At 35.4% G+C, this 16,475-nt stretch overlaps 1 protein-coding gene across 3 annotated transcripts in view; it reads left to right on the top strand.

Annotated features, from left to right (window-relative positions):
• The window catches only part of REV3L (REV3 like, DNA directed polymerase zeta catalytic subunit), a 183,196-nt gene that overhangs the window by 74,964 nt on the left and 91,757 nt on the right, over window positions 1-16,475 (top strand). For all 3 annotated transcript variants that reach the window (XM_046005094.1, XM_046005096.1, XM_046005097.1), the window contains exons 6-10: window positions 3,427-3,521; window positions 4,269-4,373; window positions 5,473-5,557; window positions 5,645-5,793; window positions 14,991-15,110. In XM_046005094.1, the coding sequence (XP_045861050.1) occupies window positions 3,427-3,521; window positions 4,269-4,373; window positions 5,473-5,557; window positions 5,645-5,793; window positions 14,991-15,110 (554 nt within the window). The remainder of the gene's footprint in view (window positions 1-3,426; window positions 3,522-4,268; window positions 4,374-5,472; window positions 5,558-5,644; window positions 5,794-14,990; window positions 15,111-16,475) is intronic.

Raw genomic sequence — 16,475 nt, forward strand, 5'->3', positions numbered from 1 at the left:
TACCCTATAACTTTTCAAATAAAAATCACATAGTAAAATAATTTAAAATGTAAATAGCAGATATTTTTAGTAAAAATAACCCTCAAATTTTTAAATATTTTTAATGGAAAAAAGAAGATTGATATACTCTGTATGAATAATGTAGTTTGTGATTTGTTTTGACCAGGTATATTGTTTATTAGACTTTCTGGGGGAGGTAACATTTCCCAAATGTTTAGATTATAGATATGTAATTAATACCTATCTAAATTATCAATAACAGCTTTATACATGGAATTCAGAAAGGTATCTGTTTTATATCACAAAGTTTGCCCAAGCTTTCGTGATCCTTCTGTTTATCAGTTGGGTATTGGCAGGATAATTATGATCTTCCTCTTTTCATATATGTCGTCTGATGCTTTTTTAAGTAGGTAATTTTCATGAACAGTGCAAGATAGAAAAAGTGTTTAAATGATTTTGTTTTATTTCATAATAAGAAAGTGTGAATTTAGTAAGCGACTGAAGATAAATTATCGTAAAAATATTTGTTTAAAATTTATGTTATTTAAGATTCTAATATGTGCTTCACAGAATTTTTATATTTTAGAATTAGTTGGGTTTTTAATACCTAAACTTAAGAAAGAATCTCACTCAGTAATGATAAAAATACATTGTTTTATGACAGAAATATTTGTACCAGAATGAAACTTTGAGGTCTTCAGAGTGATATGCACAGTGACTCACCTTATCTCTTGATTGACTTGAACAAGTATTAAGAGTTTTTGATAAACATGCACACCCACGTTCACATATGCATACATATGTACTTCTTGGTTCCTTCTCAGTACAGCAGAATTGTTTTTTAATCATATTGAAATGGTATTAAGTTTAGACAGAATATTAATCACCACATGAAATCAAATTCTAATCAGTCCAGGGCGATGTGACCAAGAAGCTACTTGCTGCGTTCATTTTTAATGCCTGTGATACAGTTCCTTGATCTCTCTGAAACTGGAGCACATCAGTTTGATCCAAGGACTTTGCCTATTCACTAGAGCCTTCAGTTCTGAAGTTTTATATTTAATAACTTGTGTTTTGCTTGATCAAATAAGACCAGAGTTTATTAGTACTTGAAATCCATTTATAAGCAACCATCTTTCTAGTTAGCTCATAGTAAAGCTTTACTGGTTAGAATTAAGTTTGGGGAAACCATATATAATAAAAAGTTTGAGATTTACAATGTTTTTGGGGAGCCCATCTTATTCTTAGCAATTGACAAATTATGAGGAAAGATATGAGTAGGCAAACTAATAAAATTAGAAGAGGTACTCAGAGTCAGAATTTATAATAAATATAGGATAACTGTAGTTTTTTCTCAGAGTTATCCTATATTTATTATAAATTCTAACTATGACAAATAGCAGCAAACTATTAAGGGATGAGAGTGCTAAGTTAGCAGTTCTGCTAACCCTACTCGTTAACTCATTGTAAATTACTACATACGGTGGACCTTCAGGGTCCTTTGCCCCAGAGTGTTGAATCCACAAAAGTCAAGTCTACCACAGTAATCTCAACCTTGGCTGCCCAGTCGATTGATCTGAAGAGACATTTGAGCTCCACCCTCAGTGATTCTAATTAGTATGTCTGTTGTGTTAAGCTAGAAACAGAAATGTTGAGAGAGGCACGATTGTCTAGTTACCATCCTATTGCTTATCTGCTTTTCATGACTATGATGAATAGTTTACATGTTTTGCTGCCGCAGATTTTTTTACTTACAGTTTTTCTATCTACTGGAAACAATTTTTTTAAAAAGATTTTATTCATTTATTTGACAGATCACAAGTAGGCAGAGAGAGAGGGAGAAGTAGGCTCCCCGCTGAGCAGAGAGCCAGGTGCAGGGCTCTATCCCAGGACCCTGAGATCATGACTTGAGCTGAAGGCAGAGGCTTAACCCACTGAGCCACTCAGGCGCCCCTGGAAACAAATTTTTATTGTGAAAATTACTTTCTTTCACTAGGAACACCACCTATACTGAATGTCTAAAGTAGTTTTGTAATAAGGGCAAGAAATAGTTGTAAATTTTTACATGAGATTACTTTTTTTGTTGTTATTGTTCCCTTCTTTTATCATGAATATGCTGCTCCTGGGAGATTCACCCTTGGAATTTACAGTATAATTCTTGCAAAAACTGTGAAACGTTTTGGTAAAAGGAGAAAACTGTTGACCAAACCATTTTATCTACTACTTCATTTCATGGTAAAACTAGTTTTATTAAATTATGTGAATAAAAAAAAAAGCTACATTGGTGATTATTTTTTTTCTGAAAGTGAAAGGGATATATTGTGATAGGTTAGCTAATATGTCCCTTCTCTGTCAATGGTAAAAAGATACAGGTATGTTTTATATCTACATCTATATATATACATAGAGGGATTTCCTTAGGGATAGATAATAGAAAATTAGGTTTTGCTAATATGTTTCTCTTAAAACGTTAAAAAAAAAATCTTTGAACTAAAAATGTTAATGAAATCTGCCGTCACCCACTTTCTAATAAAAGTTCTTCATTTGCGGTCAGTATTTGTAGGAGATCTAAATTTTGGAATGAACAAACTGGTATTCATATTAGATGCTGTATGTTCATTCTGTCAAACAGGGTCAATTATGTGGTGTCTTCCTAATCCTGCTCTGATAAAAAAAAAATGCTTTTGAGTAAAAGAACATTAGTGGGGAACGACCCTCTGAAGTTGTTATAAGAATTAATGGCCTTGTGGTATCAGCACTTTTCTTAGCTATGATTCTACTGTTGAACTTATATAGTTTCTCAGTTCTGTAGTTAAAACGTTCCTTAGCTCAGCAGTGGCTGAAGGCAGGGAGAACAGTACTATTTGCCCCACTTTTCAGTATGCTCTCTTCCCCTTATCTCTTGTTGCATATTCTGTTCTCATTGTTTTATAACCTGCTATGATTGCTGAAGAAGATACCTCTGGGCAAGTGATTACAAATGTATGTGGTTTCTGTATCCCTCTGTTGTCATCTAATCCCATTCTACCTGGATATGACCCACATGCTAAAACATTGTACATTCCTTACATATAAAATATAATGAACCAAAATATATGAAATATACTGAAAAGGAATCTCAATAGAGTTGTCAATACAACAGGTTTTGTATTTTTCTCCTCCTGTATTTTATTTCTTTATATGTATACACACAGTATCGTCATGAATAATTGTGACTTACTATAATATCACTAAACATGAACAGTTACATAAGAAAATTTGCTCTTATGTGACACATGTTTTTTAAATCTGTTATTTATTTTTTAAGTAATCTCTGCCCAATATGGGGCTTGAACTCACAGCCCCAAGATCAAGAGTTGCATGCTTTACTGACTGAGCCAGCCAGGCACCCTGATTATTATATTTTTGGATATCTTCTTAATACAGCTCTTTAATACTGGAAGGTGTTGAACCACAGAGTACATGTGAACTAGAAGTGGATGCTGTAGCTGCTGATATCTTAAATCGGCTGGACATTGAAGGTATATACACAATTATTAATATGTGTTTTTATTTTTAAAATTTAATGACCAAAATAGAGTAGAAAAAATAGGGAAGAAAACATTAGTAGAGAAGTAATATATTATAAAAGGGAGATGCAAAATGTTAGGAAGATTTCTTCTGTACCTCTGATGAGATGGTCATTATTTTTTCATTGGTACTTCCATTCATGTAAGTATATTTGCATAGGCATGAGCCTAATGTAAGACACTAAATACATCAGCCATCATAAAAGAATTTCATATACTCTGCCTTTCAATTTTTTAATTTTCAGGTTATATACCAGGGAGGGAACTCTTAGGTGTATTGACTGTCATCAAGTGCTTGAATCTTACTCATTTGCTGAGTTTTCAGGAGCCAGTAGGAAGAAAACTAAAACAAAAGAATAATGTAATAATGTAGATTGGGAATGTTTGGTCATTTTATTACACAAAGCAGGTAATTTTTTTTAAGGCAGTATTTATTTTTTTAAACTTTGGATTTCTTTTTATGAGCAAGTATTTTTCACTTTGATCCTTGTCATATTGAAGCATAAGAGACTATGGACTCTGAAAAACAACCTGAGGGTTTTGAAGGGTCAGGGGTGGGAGGTTGGGGGAACAGGTGGTGGGTGATGGGGAGGGCACGTTTTGCATGGAGCACTGGGTGTTGTGCAAAAAGAATGAATACTGTTACGCTGAAAAAATTAATAAAAAGGGAAAAAAAATGAAGTATTATTGTGATTATAGCTCAAATTGGTGGAAACCCTGGTCTGCAGGCCATATGGGAAGATGAAAAGCAACGGCGAAGAAACAGAAACAAAACTTCTCAAATTAGCCAACCTGAATCACAAGGTATAAACCCAATAGTACTCTGGTGATTTTTTTTTTTTTTTAAGTTTAAGCCATTGAATTTTTACCTTGATTTAAATTTTGCTTTTCAAGTTACCTTTAAATGTTCTAGTTTTTTTCCTTCTGTCATTGCTCTGAACTGTAATTCTTTACCTCCAAAGTGTCACTCATTGTTCTCTCCCTCCACCCAGACCCCCCCACCGCCATAGAAACTGTCATCTTCATTGTCCTTGGTTTTGACCTTACCTTGTCTTCTTGTCCTACCTCTTTGCTCCTTTTTTATTTTCTAGGATGTTCTAGGCTTTTGTAGAATACTCAGAGAAGAGTCCCAACTTAGAAACACTACATTTTGTTCATTAAGCTTTGAAAATGTAACCCTTGAAATACTGTCCTTAAACTATTTTCTTTGTATGTCCTTAAATTCCCACTATGATCATCTTGAACAGCTCAGAAAAAAATACTCATTTTATGTATTTTATGTATTACTAAATTCCGTATTAGTATACATACTAAATTATGTATTACTAAATTCTACATTTTATGTATTACTAAATTCTGCTACATTCAAAAAAGAATTTGAAGGCTTAAATTAATGCCATGAATACAATAAAAATTTTAAGTAAAAATAAAAGAATTAAAGATATACATAAAAGAATAAAAAGACATAATTCAGAAGGTAAATATATTTGAAATATAGTAGTAAGTATACATTGAAGTCCAATTAAAATTTTTATTGTGTCTTAGACACTAAAAATGCTATGATAAATTTTGAATGCCTTCTAAGGCATTCTAAGAAATATTTTATAAGGGGGAAATTTCTAGGTTCAGAGTATGTGGTACATTTATAGGTAGAGAGCAATGTTTTTGTTTTAGATTTAAGTTATAATTATAGAACTTAATCTTGAACTGACTTTAAGTGCTTAGTTTTATAGCTTCAGTATCAACCATTTCTCTTTTGTTTGATTTTATAATAGGACTACTTTTAGATGGTATTATATGTGTCAAGAGAAAGATAGGAAATTGTAAAAGCTACTCTAAGAGAAAGGAAAATATTTCATTCATTTGTTATCCACATGTTTTAATGCACTTTTAAAATTCAAAGATCGCAGGTTTGTGGCAGCAACAGAAAGTGAAAAAAATTTTCAGAAGAGACTTCAGGAAATTCTCAAACAGAATGATTTCTCTCTGTAAGTGGTTATTTATTATAGATCTTAGAACTAATTTTATTGCTTGGTTATCTAGTTTGTTATAAAAGATGTGTTTTAATTAAGCAGAACATTATCAGGATCAGTGGACTATAGCGATGGATCTCAGGAGTTCTCTGCTGAGTTAACATTGCACTCTGAAGTTCTGTCTCCTGATATTCTTCAGTGTACACCAGCCAATATGGTAGAAGTCCACAAAGATACAGAGTTGAGCAAAGGTAAGGTTTGCTTTGCAAGTATACAGAAATACTACCATAGATTTCAGTAGTATTTGGTTGAGTTCGCTAAGTTTCTTCCATTCCTTTATCTTTTCTTCATTTCTAGAGGTAAACACTGTTCTAAAGTTGGTGTAAATTGTTACCATATATGATTGTATATTTTCTTACGTATGTATGTCCGTAATACATACTGCTATTTTGGGTTTTAAATTTTACATAAGTGGTATTCTACTTGACATAAATTAAGCAACTTGCTTTTTTCATTCAACACTTTAAAAATAATTTAATTGAGGAGGCACGTGGGTGGCTTGTCAGTTAAACATCTGACTTGTGATCTCAGCTCAGGTCTTGATCTTTGGGTTGAGTTCAAGCTCCATGTTGGACTCTATGCGGGGTGTGGAGCCTTTAATTAATTAATTAATAAGTTGAGGTATGATTTGTATAACATAAAACGCACTTATTTTTAGTGTACAATTTAGGGACACCTGGGTGGGCTTAGTAGGTTAAGCATCTGCCTTCCCACTCAGGTCATGATTCCTGGGTCCTGGGATTGAGTCCCACATTGGGCTTCTTGCTCAGTGGGGAGCCTGCTTTTCCCTTTGCCTGCTCTGCCTGCCACTCCCCCTGCTTATGCTCTCTCCCTCTCTGACAAACAAATAAAAATAAAAAAATCTTTAAGTGTACAATTCAGTGATTTAGTAAACTTACAGAGTTGTGCAAAGATCCCCATAATTCAATTTTAGAACATTTCCTTCACCTCAGAAGATTCCTCCTGTCCATTTGCAGGCACATCTTTTCCCACCTCCAACCCTAAGTAACCACTAATCCACTTTTCTGTCTTTCAAGATTTTGTCTTTTCTAGATATACCATATAAATGAAATTACACAATATGTGATCTTCTCTGTCTTTCATTTAGCATAATATTTCAGGTTCATCCATATTGTAGTATCAGTATTTAAATTTTTAAAAATTTATTACCAGATAGTATTGCATTCTTGGCTCTTACCCTGTTTTGTTAATTCATTCATCAGTTGATGGATATTTGAGTTGTTTTCACTTTTTGGGCTCTGAAGAATAATGCTGCTAGAGAGAGGAAGCAAGATGGTGAAGGAGTAGGAAACTGAAATATCATCAGGTACCAGGAGTTCAGCTAGATATTAAACCATTCTGAACACCTACAAATTCAACAGGAGATAGAAGAGAAGAAGAGCAGCAATTCTAAGAACAGAAAATCAACCACTTTCCGGAAGGTAGGACCTATGGAGAAGTGAATCCAAAGCGATGGGAAGAGAGACCACAGGAGGAGGGGCTGTTTTCCGGCAAGTGAGGGAGTAGCAGAGCACAGAATCAGAACTTGTAGAAGTCTGCTCCACTGAGGGATGTCGTTCCAGAGGCTGTGAGGGGTGGAACCCTTGCAGGGACAGTGTGATCTCAAGACCTGCAGGGACACAGAAAGACCCAGGGGTGTCTGAGTGTGGCAAAGCTCCCAGGTATTGAAGCAGGGAAGCTGGCTACAGAGACAGAGCTGAGCAGTGAGCTCTCAGCTTGGGGTTACCTAAAACCATCGTCCAAGTCACAGTCGAGCCACTGATGTTCGAGCAGGGACAGCACAACTGGCAGATCTGGAGAGATCCCCTCCTTCCTTCTCTGGGAGGAGCAGCATGGGAGCGCACAGCAGGAATCTGCTGCATTTGGAGACTCCAAATGGGTCCATGTGCCAGAGATAGAAATGCTGGGTCACAGGCTCGGTGAACATGGAGTGCAGCCAGAGACCAGGGAGACAGGAGGGATTGATAGCTTTTCTCTGAGGACGCATTAAGGAGTGGGGCCACAAGCTCTCTCCTGCTACGGGCCGGAGATTTGGAGGCCACCATCTTCATTCCTGTCCTCCAAAGCTGTATGGAAAGCATTCAGGAAACAAAAGCTACCAAGAACGAACCCCAGCAGATTACTTAGCCTGTCCCCCAGCAAGGGCAGTACCATTCCACCTCAGACAAAGACGAACTCCAGAGCTAGGGCAGAGCAACACAAGAATTCATGGCTTTTCCCCCATGATCATTTAGTCTTTCAAAGGTAACTTTTATAAACTTAATTTTTTTCTTATTCTATTTTTTAACTTTTCCTCTTTCCTATTTTAACGTTTTTTAAACTATTTTATCTTATCAATACCTTTTTTTAAAAAAACCTTTTTAAATTTTCATTGTTAGAGTCATATTCTGTCTGTTCATTGTATTTAACCTTATTTTTTGTATGCATATAGGATTTCTTTCTTTAAAATTTTGGGATACAATTTCTTCTAAAAATAGATCAAAATATACCCTAAGTCTAGCACATGGCTTTGTTCTAGGCTCCAGCCTGATCACATTCTCTCTTCTTTTTTTTTTAAAACTTCTTATCAATTCTTTTTTTAGAATATTTTTTAATTTTCATCTTTACAGTAACATTCCATCCCTTCATCGTGTTTACCCTTATTTTTGCATGCATATATATATATATATATATATATATATATATATATATTTTCCTGCTTTAAAATTTGGGGAGGTAGTTTCTTCTAAGAGACCTGAACACCCAAAATTGAGTGGCTAGCTCTGTTCTGTTCACCAGTCTAATATATATAAATTTTTTAACTTTTTATTGTTTATTTTTAATTTTTTTTAAAGATTTTATTTATTTGACAGAGATCACAAGTAGGCAGAGAGGCAGGCAGAGAGAGAGAGGGGAGGAAGCAGGCTCCCTGTGGAGCAGAGAGCCCAATGCGGGACTCGATCCCAGGACTCTGGGATCATGACCTGAGCCGAAGGCAGAGGCTTTAACCCACTGAGCCACCCAAGCGCCCCTATTTTTAATTAAAAAAAAAATTTTTTTTTTTAATTTCGCCTCCTTCCCCCCCCCGCCCCAGTTTTGGGTCTGTTCTGATTTGGTTGGTGTATATTTTTCTGGGATCTTTGCCACCCTTTTAGTATTTTGTTCTTGTTCTCTCATTTATCTGTTCTTATCTGGACAAAATGACAAGGTGGAAAAATTCACCACAAAAAAAAAAAAAAAAAAACCAAGAAGCAGTATCGATGGCTAGGGACCTATTCAGTATGGACTTTAGTAATATGTCAGAGCTAGAGTTCAGAATGACGATTATCAAGGTGTTAGCTGGGCTCGAAAAAAGCATGGAAGATACTAGAGAATCCCTTTCTGGAGAAATAAAACCCCTTACTGGAGAAATAAAAGAACGAAAATCTTAACCATATTGAAATTAAAAAAGGTATTAATGAAGTACAGTAAAAAAAAAATGGAGGCTCTCATTGCTAGGAGAAATGAAGCAGAAGAGAGAATTAGTGATATAGAAGACCAAATGATGGAGAATAAAGAAGCACAACAAAAAAGAGACAAACAACTACTGGGCCACAAGGGCAAAATTCAAGAGATAGGTGATACCATAAGACGAAACATTAGAATAATTGGAATCCCAGAAGAAGAAAGAGGGGAGGCAGAAGGTATATTGGACCATATTGTAGCAGAGAATTTCCCTAATTTGGCAAAGGGAACAAGCATCAAAACCCAGGAAGCACAGAATCCCCCCTCAAAATCAATAAAAATAAGTCCACACCCTGTCATCTAATAATAAAACTTACAACTCTTAGTGACAAAGAGAAAATCATGAAAGCAGCTCAGGACAAGAAGTCTATAACTTACAATGGTATAAATATTAGATTGGCAGCAGACTTATCCACAGAGACCTGGCAGGCTAGAAAGGACTGGCATGATATACTCATAGCACTAAATGAGAAAAATATGCGGCCAAGAATACTGTATCTATCTAGGCTGTCACTGAAAATAGAAGGAGACATAAAAACTTCCAGGACAAACAAAACTTAAAAGAATTTGCAAACACCAAACCAGCCCTCCAGGAAATATTGAAAGAGGTCCTCTAAGCAAAGAGAGACCCTGAAAGTAGTAGACCAGAAAGGAACAGAGACAATATATAGTAACAGTCACCTTACAGACGATACAATGGCACTAAATTCATATCTTTCAGTAGTTACCCTGAATGTAAATGGGCTAAATGCCCCAATCAGAAGACACAGTGTATCAGAATGGATTAAAAAAAAAAAAAACAAGAACCATCAATATGCTGTCCACAAGAAACTTTTAGACCCAAAGACACCTCCAGATTTAAAATGAGGGGGTGGAGAACCATTTACTGTGCTAATGGACATGAAAAGAAAGCTGGAGTGGCAATCCTTATATCAGATAAATTAGATTTCAAGCCAAAGACTATAAGAGATGAAGGACACTATATCATACTTAAAGGCTCTAACAAGAAGATCTAATAATTTTAAATATCTATGCCCTTAACATGGGAGCAGCCAGTTATATAAACCAATTAATAACAAAATCAAAAGAAACACATCAACAATAATACGATAATAGTAGGGGACTTTAACACCCCTCTCACTGAAATGGACAGATCATCCCACCAAAAGTTCAGAAAGGAAATAAAGGCTTTAAATGACACCCTGGATCAGATAGACATCACAGATACATTCAGAACATCCCATCCCAAAGCAACAGAATATACATTCTTCTCTAGTGTACATGGAACATTCTTCAGAGTAGGTCACCTCCTGGGTCACAAATCAGGTCTCAACTGGTAAAAAAAAAAAAAAAAAGATTGGGCTCATTCCCTTCATATTTTTCAGACCACAATGCTTTGAAACTAGAACTCAATCACAAGAGGAAAGTTGGAAAGAACTCAAATACATGGAGGCTAAAGAGTATACTACTTAATAATGAATGGGTCAACCAGAAAATTAAAGAAGAATTAAAAAATTCATGGATGAAAACACAACTGTTCAAAATCTTTGGGACACAGCAAAGGCAGTCCTGAGAGGAAAGTATATAGCAATACAGGTCTTTCTCAAGAAACAAGAAAGATCTCAAGTACACAACCTAACCCTACACCTAAAGGAACTGGAGAAAGAACAGCAAAGAAAGCCTAAACCCAGCAGGAGAAGAGAAATAATAAAAGAGCAGAAATCAATGAAATGGAAACCAAAAGAACAGTAGAACAAATCAACAAAACTAGGAGCTGGTTCTTTGAAAGAATTAATAAGATTGATAAACGCCTGGCCAGACTTATCAAAAAGAAAAGAGAAAGGACCCAAATTAATAAAATCATGAATAAAAGAGGAGTGATCACAACCAACACCAAAGAAATACAAATAATCATAAGAACATATTATGAGCAACTGCACACCAGATAATTTGACAATATTGAAGAAATGGATGCATTCCTTGAGACATATAAAATGCCAAAACTGAACTAGGAAGAAATAGAAAACCTAAACAGACCCATAACCAGTAAGGAGATTGAAGCAGTCATCAAAAATATCCCAACAAAAAAATAAGAAATAAATTTTAAAAAATTCAAAAAAAAATAATAAAAAAAAATCTCCCAACAAACAGGAGCCGAGGGCCAGACAGCTTCCCAGGGGAATTCTACCAAACATTTAGACAAGAGTTAATACCTATTCTCCTGAAACTATTCCAAAAAATAGCAATGGAAGGGAAACTTCCAAACTCATTTTATGAGGCCAGCTTTACCTTAATGCCAAAACCAGACAAAGACCCCATCAAAAAGAACTACAGACCAATATCCTAATGAATGCAGATGCAAAAATTCTCCCCAAAATACCAGCCAATAGGATCCAACAGTACATTAAATGGATTATTCACCACGACCAAGTGGGATTTATTCCTGGTCTGCAGGGTTTGTCCAACATCCACAAATTAATCAATGTGATACGTTAATGAAAGAAAGAGCAAGAACCATATGATACTCTCAATAGATGCAGAAAAAGTATTTGACAAAGTACAGCATGCTTTCTTGATCAGAACTCTTCAAAGTATACCCCTGGGGCAAATAATACATTATATGTTAATTGAAAAAAAGAATAATGCTGCTATGAACACTTATATGTAAGTCTTTGTGTAGCCATGTATTTGCATTTTTCTTAAGAGATACAAGAATGGAATTGCTGGGTCATTTGATAAACTTATATTTAACTTTCTAATAAACTACAATAGTGTTTTTCCAATGTGACTTTACTGTTTTACATTTCCACCAGCAGTATGTGAAAGTTGCAGTGACCCTGCATCCCCAAGAACCTTTATTTGTTTTTTTTATATAGCCATCCTAGTGTGTGTGAAATGGTATCTCATTATGGTTTTAATTATCATTTCCCTTGTTACTAGTGATGTTGAGTATCTTATGTCAACAGTATAACTTTGAAATCTATCCTTGTTCATACAAGTTTCTAGTTCGCTCATTTTAGCTGCTGAATAGTGTTGTTCCTTTGTAAGACTAAACATGTTTATCTGCTTCTCTACAACCATTAGATGGTTTTCACTTTTGCATTGTTATTCATAGTGTTATTTTTGTCATTTTGTGGCAAGAGTTTCTTTGTAGAAAGCATATAGAAGTGGAATTTGCCGGGTCTTAGGGTATAAGTACTCTACCTAGATAGCATCTGTTCTAACAGGGTTTCTGTAAGGTAGTTAGAGTATACACGATTGGTAATTAAAAGTATAAGGAAAGTTTTAGTCCAAAGTCACATTGTTTGATACTCAGTTTTTCTTGCAAGGGGAAGCAGAATAGCAGCAGTAGAATTACAACTTTCTGCTGGAATGGAAAAGCCTCCTTCAGACTGTTGCATTAACAGCAGTGGCTCTTTTGACTATATTTAACTAAAATTCAAAATGGGTATCTACACCCAGGGCTTCCTTTCTCCCTAGGAGGTGTCCCAGCATTGTGCCATCTCTGACTCATGGCAGGTTGCACCTGAGTCTCCTGACTCACCTCATTGGCATCCTACTGGCTCAGAGTTCTACTTGCATTTGCTTTGTCTGAGCATCTGCCAGCTGCATTTTAATCAGAATGTATCCAGCATTTCCATACTATTATTTCCTGTGCATTTTAATATCCACTTTTGACAGCTTCCAGCCACACTGGCTGCCTGCCTGACTGATCAGAGTTATCTCCTCAGGTACCAATTATTGATTTTATTAGTGTTCTGGTTATAAAGTTGCATAAATTTTGCCTTAACCTTTTTTTCCCCTGTAAGCCTTGTTATTTTTAGAGCTCCATTTTTCATATTTTGAAGTATGTTAATAATAAAAATATCACATTATAGTAGTAATGCTGTATTATAAAATTCCGCTATAAAATGATCCTAAGTTTATAATCCCACAGTGTATCAGAGCTTATATTTCCCTGCATCCTCAATGGCATTTGATAGTATCAGATGTAAAAAATTTTTGCCTTTTTGATTCTTTGAAATGGTATTTCCTTAGTTTAATTTGTATTTCCTAATTACTAATAAGTTTGAGCATTTGTGTGTCTTTATTTGAGAATTGCTTATTCATGCTCTTGGCTCATTTCCTGTTGGGTCCTTCCCTATTGTGATGTAATGCAAGTTTTCATCCCCATGGCTTATGTGTGCTTACAATTTGGTTTTTCACACTTAGGTCTTATACTTATCTGAAATTTTACTTTTATATATAATAAGGATCTAATTATATATGTTTTTTAAGAGGGGGCAGAGGGAGAGGAAGAGAGAGAATCAGGGCTCAATATCTTGACTTGAGCTCAAATCAAGAGTCAGAAGGTTAACCAACTGAGCCACTCAAGCACCCCATATTTTTCTAAAGGTAAATAACTAGTTCCCACATATTACTGCAAATTTTTTTTCCCACTGAATTCTTCCACCTCAGTCATGTTCCAGTCTCACAGACCTGAGATCACCACTCAAGTGGAAACCAGGAATTGGTTGTCCAACCAGCTGAGCCACCCAGGTGCTCCTCAAAACTTTTTTTTTGTTTGTTTTTTAAGATTTTATTTATTTGAGAGAGAGAGAGTGCATGAGTGGAGAGAGGGGAACTGTTTTCCATTTAGTTCTAACTGCCTTCCATTTTTTATTACAGTCTTTTTTCCCAGTGCTATTTGCTCTCTCTCTCCCTTTCACTAGATTATGAGACTCATTTTATCTTTATTCTTAAAATTATTTAATCTAGTGGTTCAAGTTAGGCTTATAAAAATCATATGTTGAAGGAGAAATTTTTAGATCTTGAAAGCTGAGAAATATAAAATTAATTTGTAATTTTTAAACCATAGAGAATAATTATATTACTCTTTTCCCTTTGTATATTTTAATTTAATCAGGGTAATATAACTGTACAAACTAGGTAGGATCAAAGAGGCTAAAGAGATTATAAATATTTAGTGATTCACTGATGGAGGGTTTTTAATTTTAAAAAATTTTTTTAAAGATTTATTCATTTGAGAGAGAGAGAGTGTGTACGTGCACACATGATCATGAACGGGGGGAGGGGCAAAGGGAGAGAGAGAGGAAGTCTTTTTGGGGGGGGGTTTACTTTAGTTTTTTTCAGTGTTCCAAAATTCATTGTTTATGCACCACACTCAATGCTCCATGCAATATATACCCTCCATAATATCCACCACAAGGCTCACCCTCCCTCTGAAACCCTCAGTTTGCTTCTCAGAGTCCACAGTGTCTCATGGTTTGTCTCCCCCTCTGATTTACCCAACTCACTTCTTCTCTGAGGAAGAGGAAGTCTTTTTTTTTTTTAAGATTTTATTTATTTTTTTTGACAAAGAGAGACACAGCGAGAGAGGGAACAGAAGCAGGGGGAGTGGGAGAGGGAGAAGCAGGCTTCCCACTGAGCAGGGAGCCCGATGCAGGGCTCCATCCTAGGACCCTGGGATCATGACCTGAGCTGAAGGCAACCGCTTAACAACGGAGCCACCCAGGTGCCCTGAGGGAGAGGAAGTCTTAAGCAGACTCCTCGCTGAGCACAGAGCCCAGGGTAGGTCTCCATCTTACCACCCTGAGATTATGATCTGAGCCGAAACCAAGAGTCAGAGGCATAACCAACTGCATCACCCAGGCACCCCTGATTTTGGTTTTATTTTTTTCCTTTATAATTACTCCATGTGACTGGTTAGGTATTCCTCTGGCTTTTACTAAGTTTTATAATGTTTTTTCTTAACACATATCACAGTAACACTTCAAAATTTTATAAATAGGTTTGCATCATTATGGTTTCTAATTTACATAAATTCTAAATAATAAGATTTAATCTGTTGCTTTAATGCTTTTGTATTCTTTGTCATCTTAAGGTCGCACTACACACAAAGTGGAGGAAGCTCTTATTAATGAAGAAGCAATTTTGAACCTCATTGAAAATAGTCAGACTTTTCAGCCTTTGACCCAAAGACTCAGTGAGTCACCAGTTTTCTGTGAGTAGCAACTCTACCATAAATTTCAGAATGTTAATCAATGGAAGTGTGTTATGTGAGGGGGTATTTTCCTTTGGTTTGAAGAGGTTAATGCTGCATGCATGTTCAGTAAATCGTTACTTTAAGTATAAAATGTAGCCTTGAATTAAATGGAGTAGCTTTGTTTTGTTTTCTACACAGCTTTTAAAAAAAAAAAAACCAATTCTGAAAGAAAATAATTCTTTTGCCTTTGATTGGAGGAAAACCTTATTGCTTTAGGGGAAAAATGCATTATTTTTTTTTTTTTTTAGTTAGACTTTTCCAAATTTGAGTACATTAAAATACCATAATTCTTTCTTGGTGAGTATCAGAAATTTCCCTGGACAGTTTTTATTAAGCCATTAATTTTTGTTAGGGTAGAATATGACTCTGACTTTTGCATCTCCCTAAACGCATTTTCATTAGCATCATAAGCCATTTGTCAGATTTCATTTCTTTAATATGGTCTAAATTACTGACGTCTTTTACAGAGATTTATTTAAAATTTCATTGCAAAAAGTGAGAAGTCACTTTGAGTTTCATGCCTCTTGTTTAGTGGTTTTTTTGTTTCTTTTTCTGTGAACTTTCTATTTTTTCATTCTTACTGTTTCATATGTCTTCCCACGTTTTTACAGTGTCCTCTGTCAGTTATCTTCATTTTTATTTGAATGGAACACAAATTGACTGACTAAGAGCAATACCAAAATTATTATACACAGTCATATATCAAGAACATTTGAGACAGGAGTAGAATACTTTTTTCCTTTATAAATGAATAGCACATGCAGAAGGAAATAACCCAGAGGAAAAAATAAGCAGTTGGAAGAGAGGAACATAGAGAAGATTAAGGAATTAAAGAAGAGACTGAGAGAGACATACCCTTATTTCATTACATCAGGCAAATAGAATATCATCAGTAGATAAATTCCACCTTGCCTAAGGTTGCAAAAATGCAGTCTCAGTGCTAGTCAAAGATCTGAAAGTCAGATATCTATAATTCATTTGCTAATACTGCTCTTTTTTAAAGAATGTCCTTCTTTAAAGGGACAGGAAAAATGAACTGCAGTACTAGGTTTAAGAAAAGATTTTTGTGGGCCCCTGGATGGCTCAGTCCATTAAGCATCTGCCTTCGGCTCAGGTCATGATCCCAAGTTCCCAGAATGGAGCCCACATCCCTGCTGAGCAGGGAGCCTGCTTCTCCCTCTTCCCCTCCCTCTGCCTGCCACTTTCCCATCTTGTACTCCTTCTGTCAAATAAATAAATAAAATCTTTTTTAAAAGAGAGAGATTTTTGCCAAAATGGCAACAAACCTCTATCTTCATGGTCTTTTTAAAAAAGATTTATTTA

This window comes from Meles meles, chromosome 5 (genome assembly GCF_922984935.1).
Source record: "Meles meles chromosome 5, mMelMel3.1 paternal haplotype, whole genome shotgun sequence".
NCBI classification, from domain to species: domain Eukaryota; kingdom Metazoa; phylum Chordata; class Mammalia; order Carnivora; family Mustelidae; genus Meles; species Meles meles.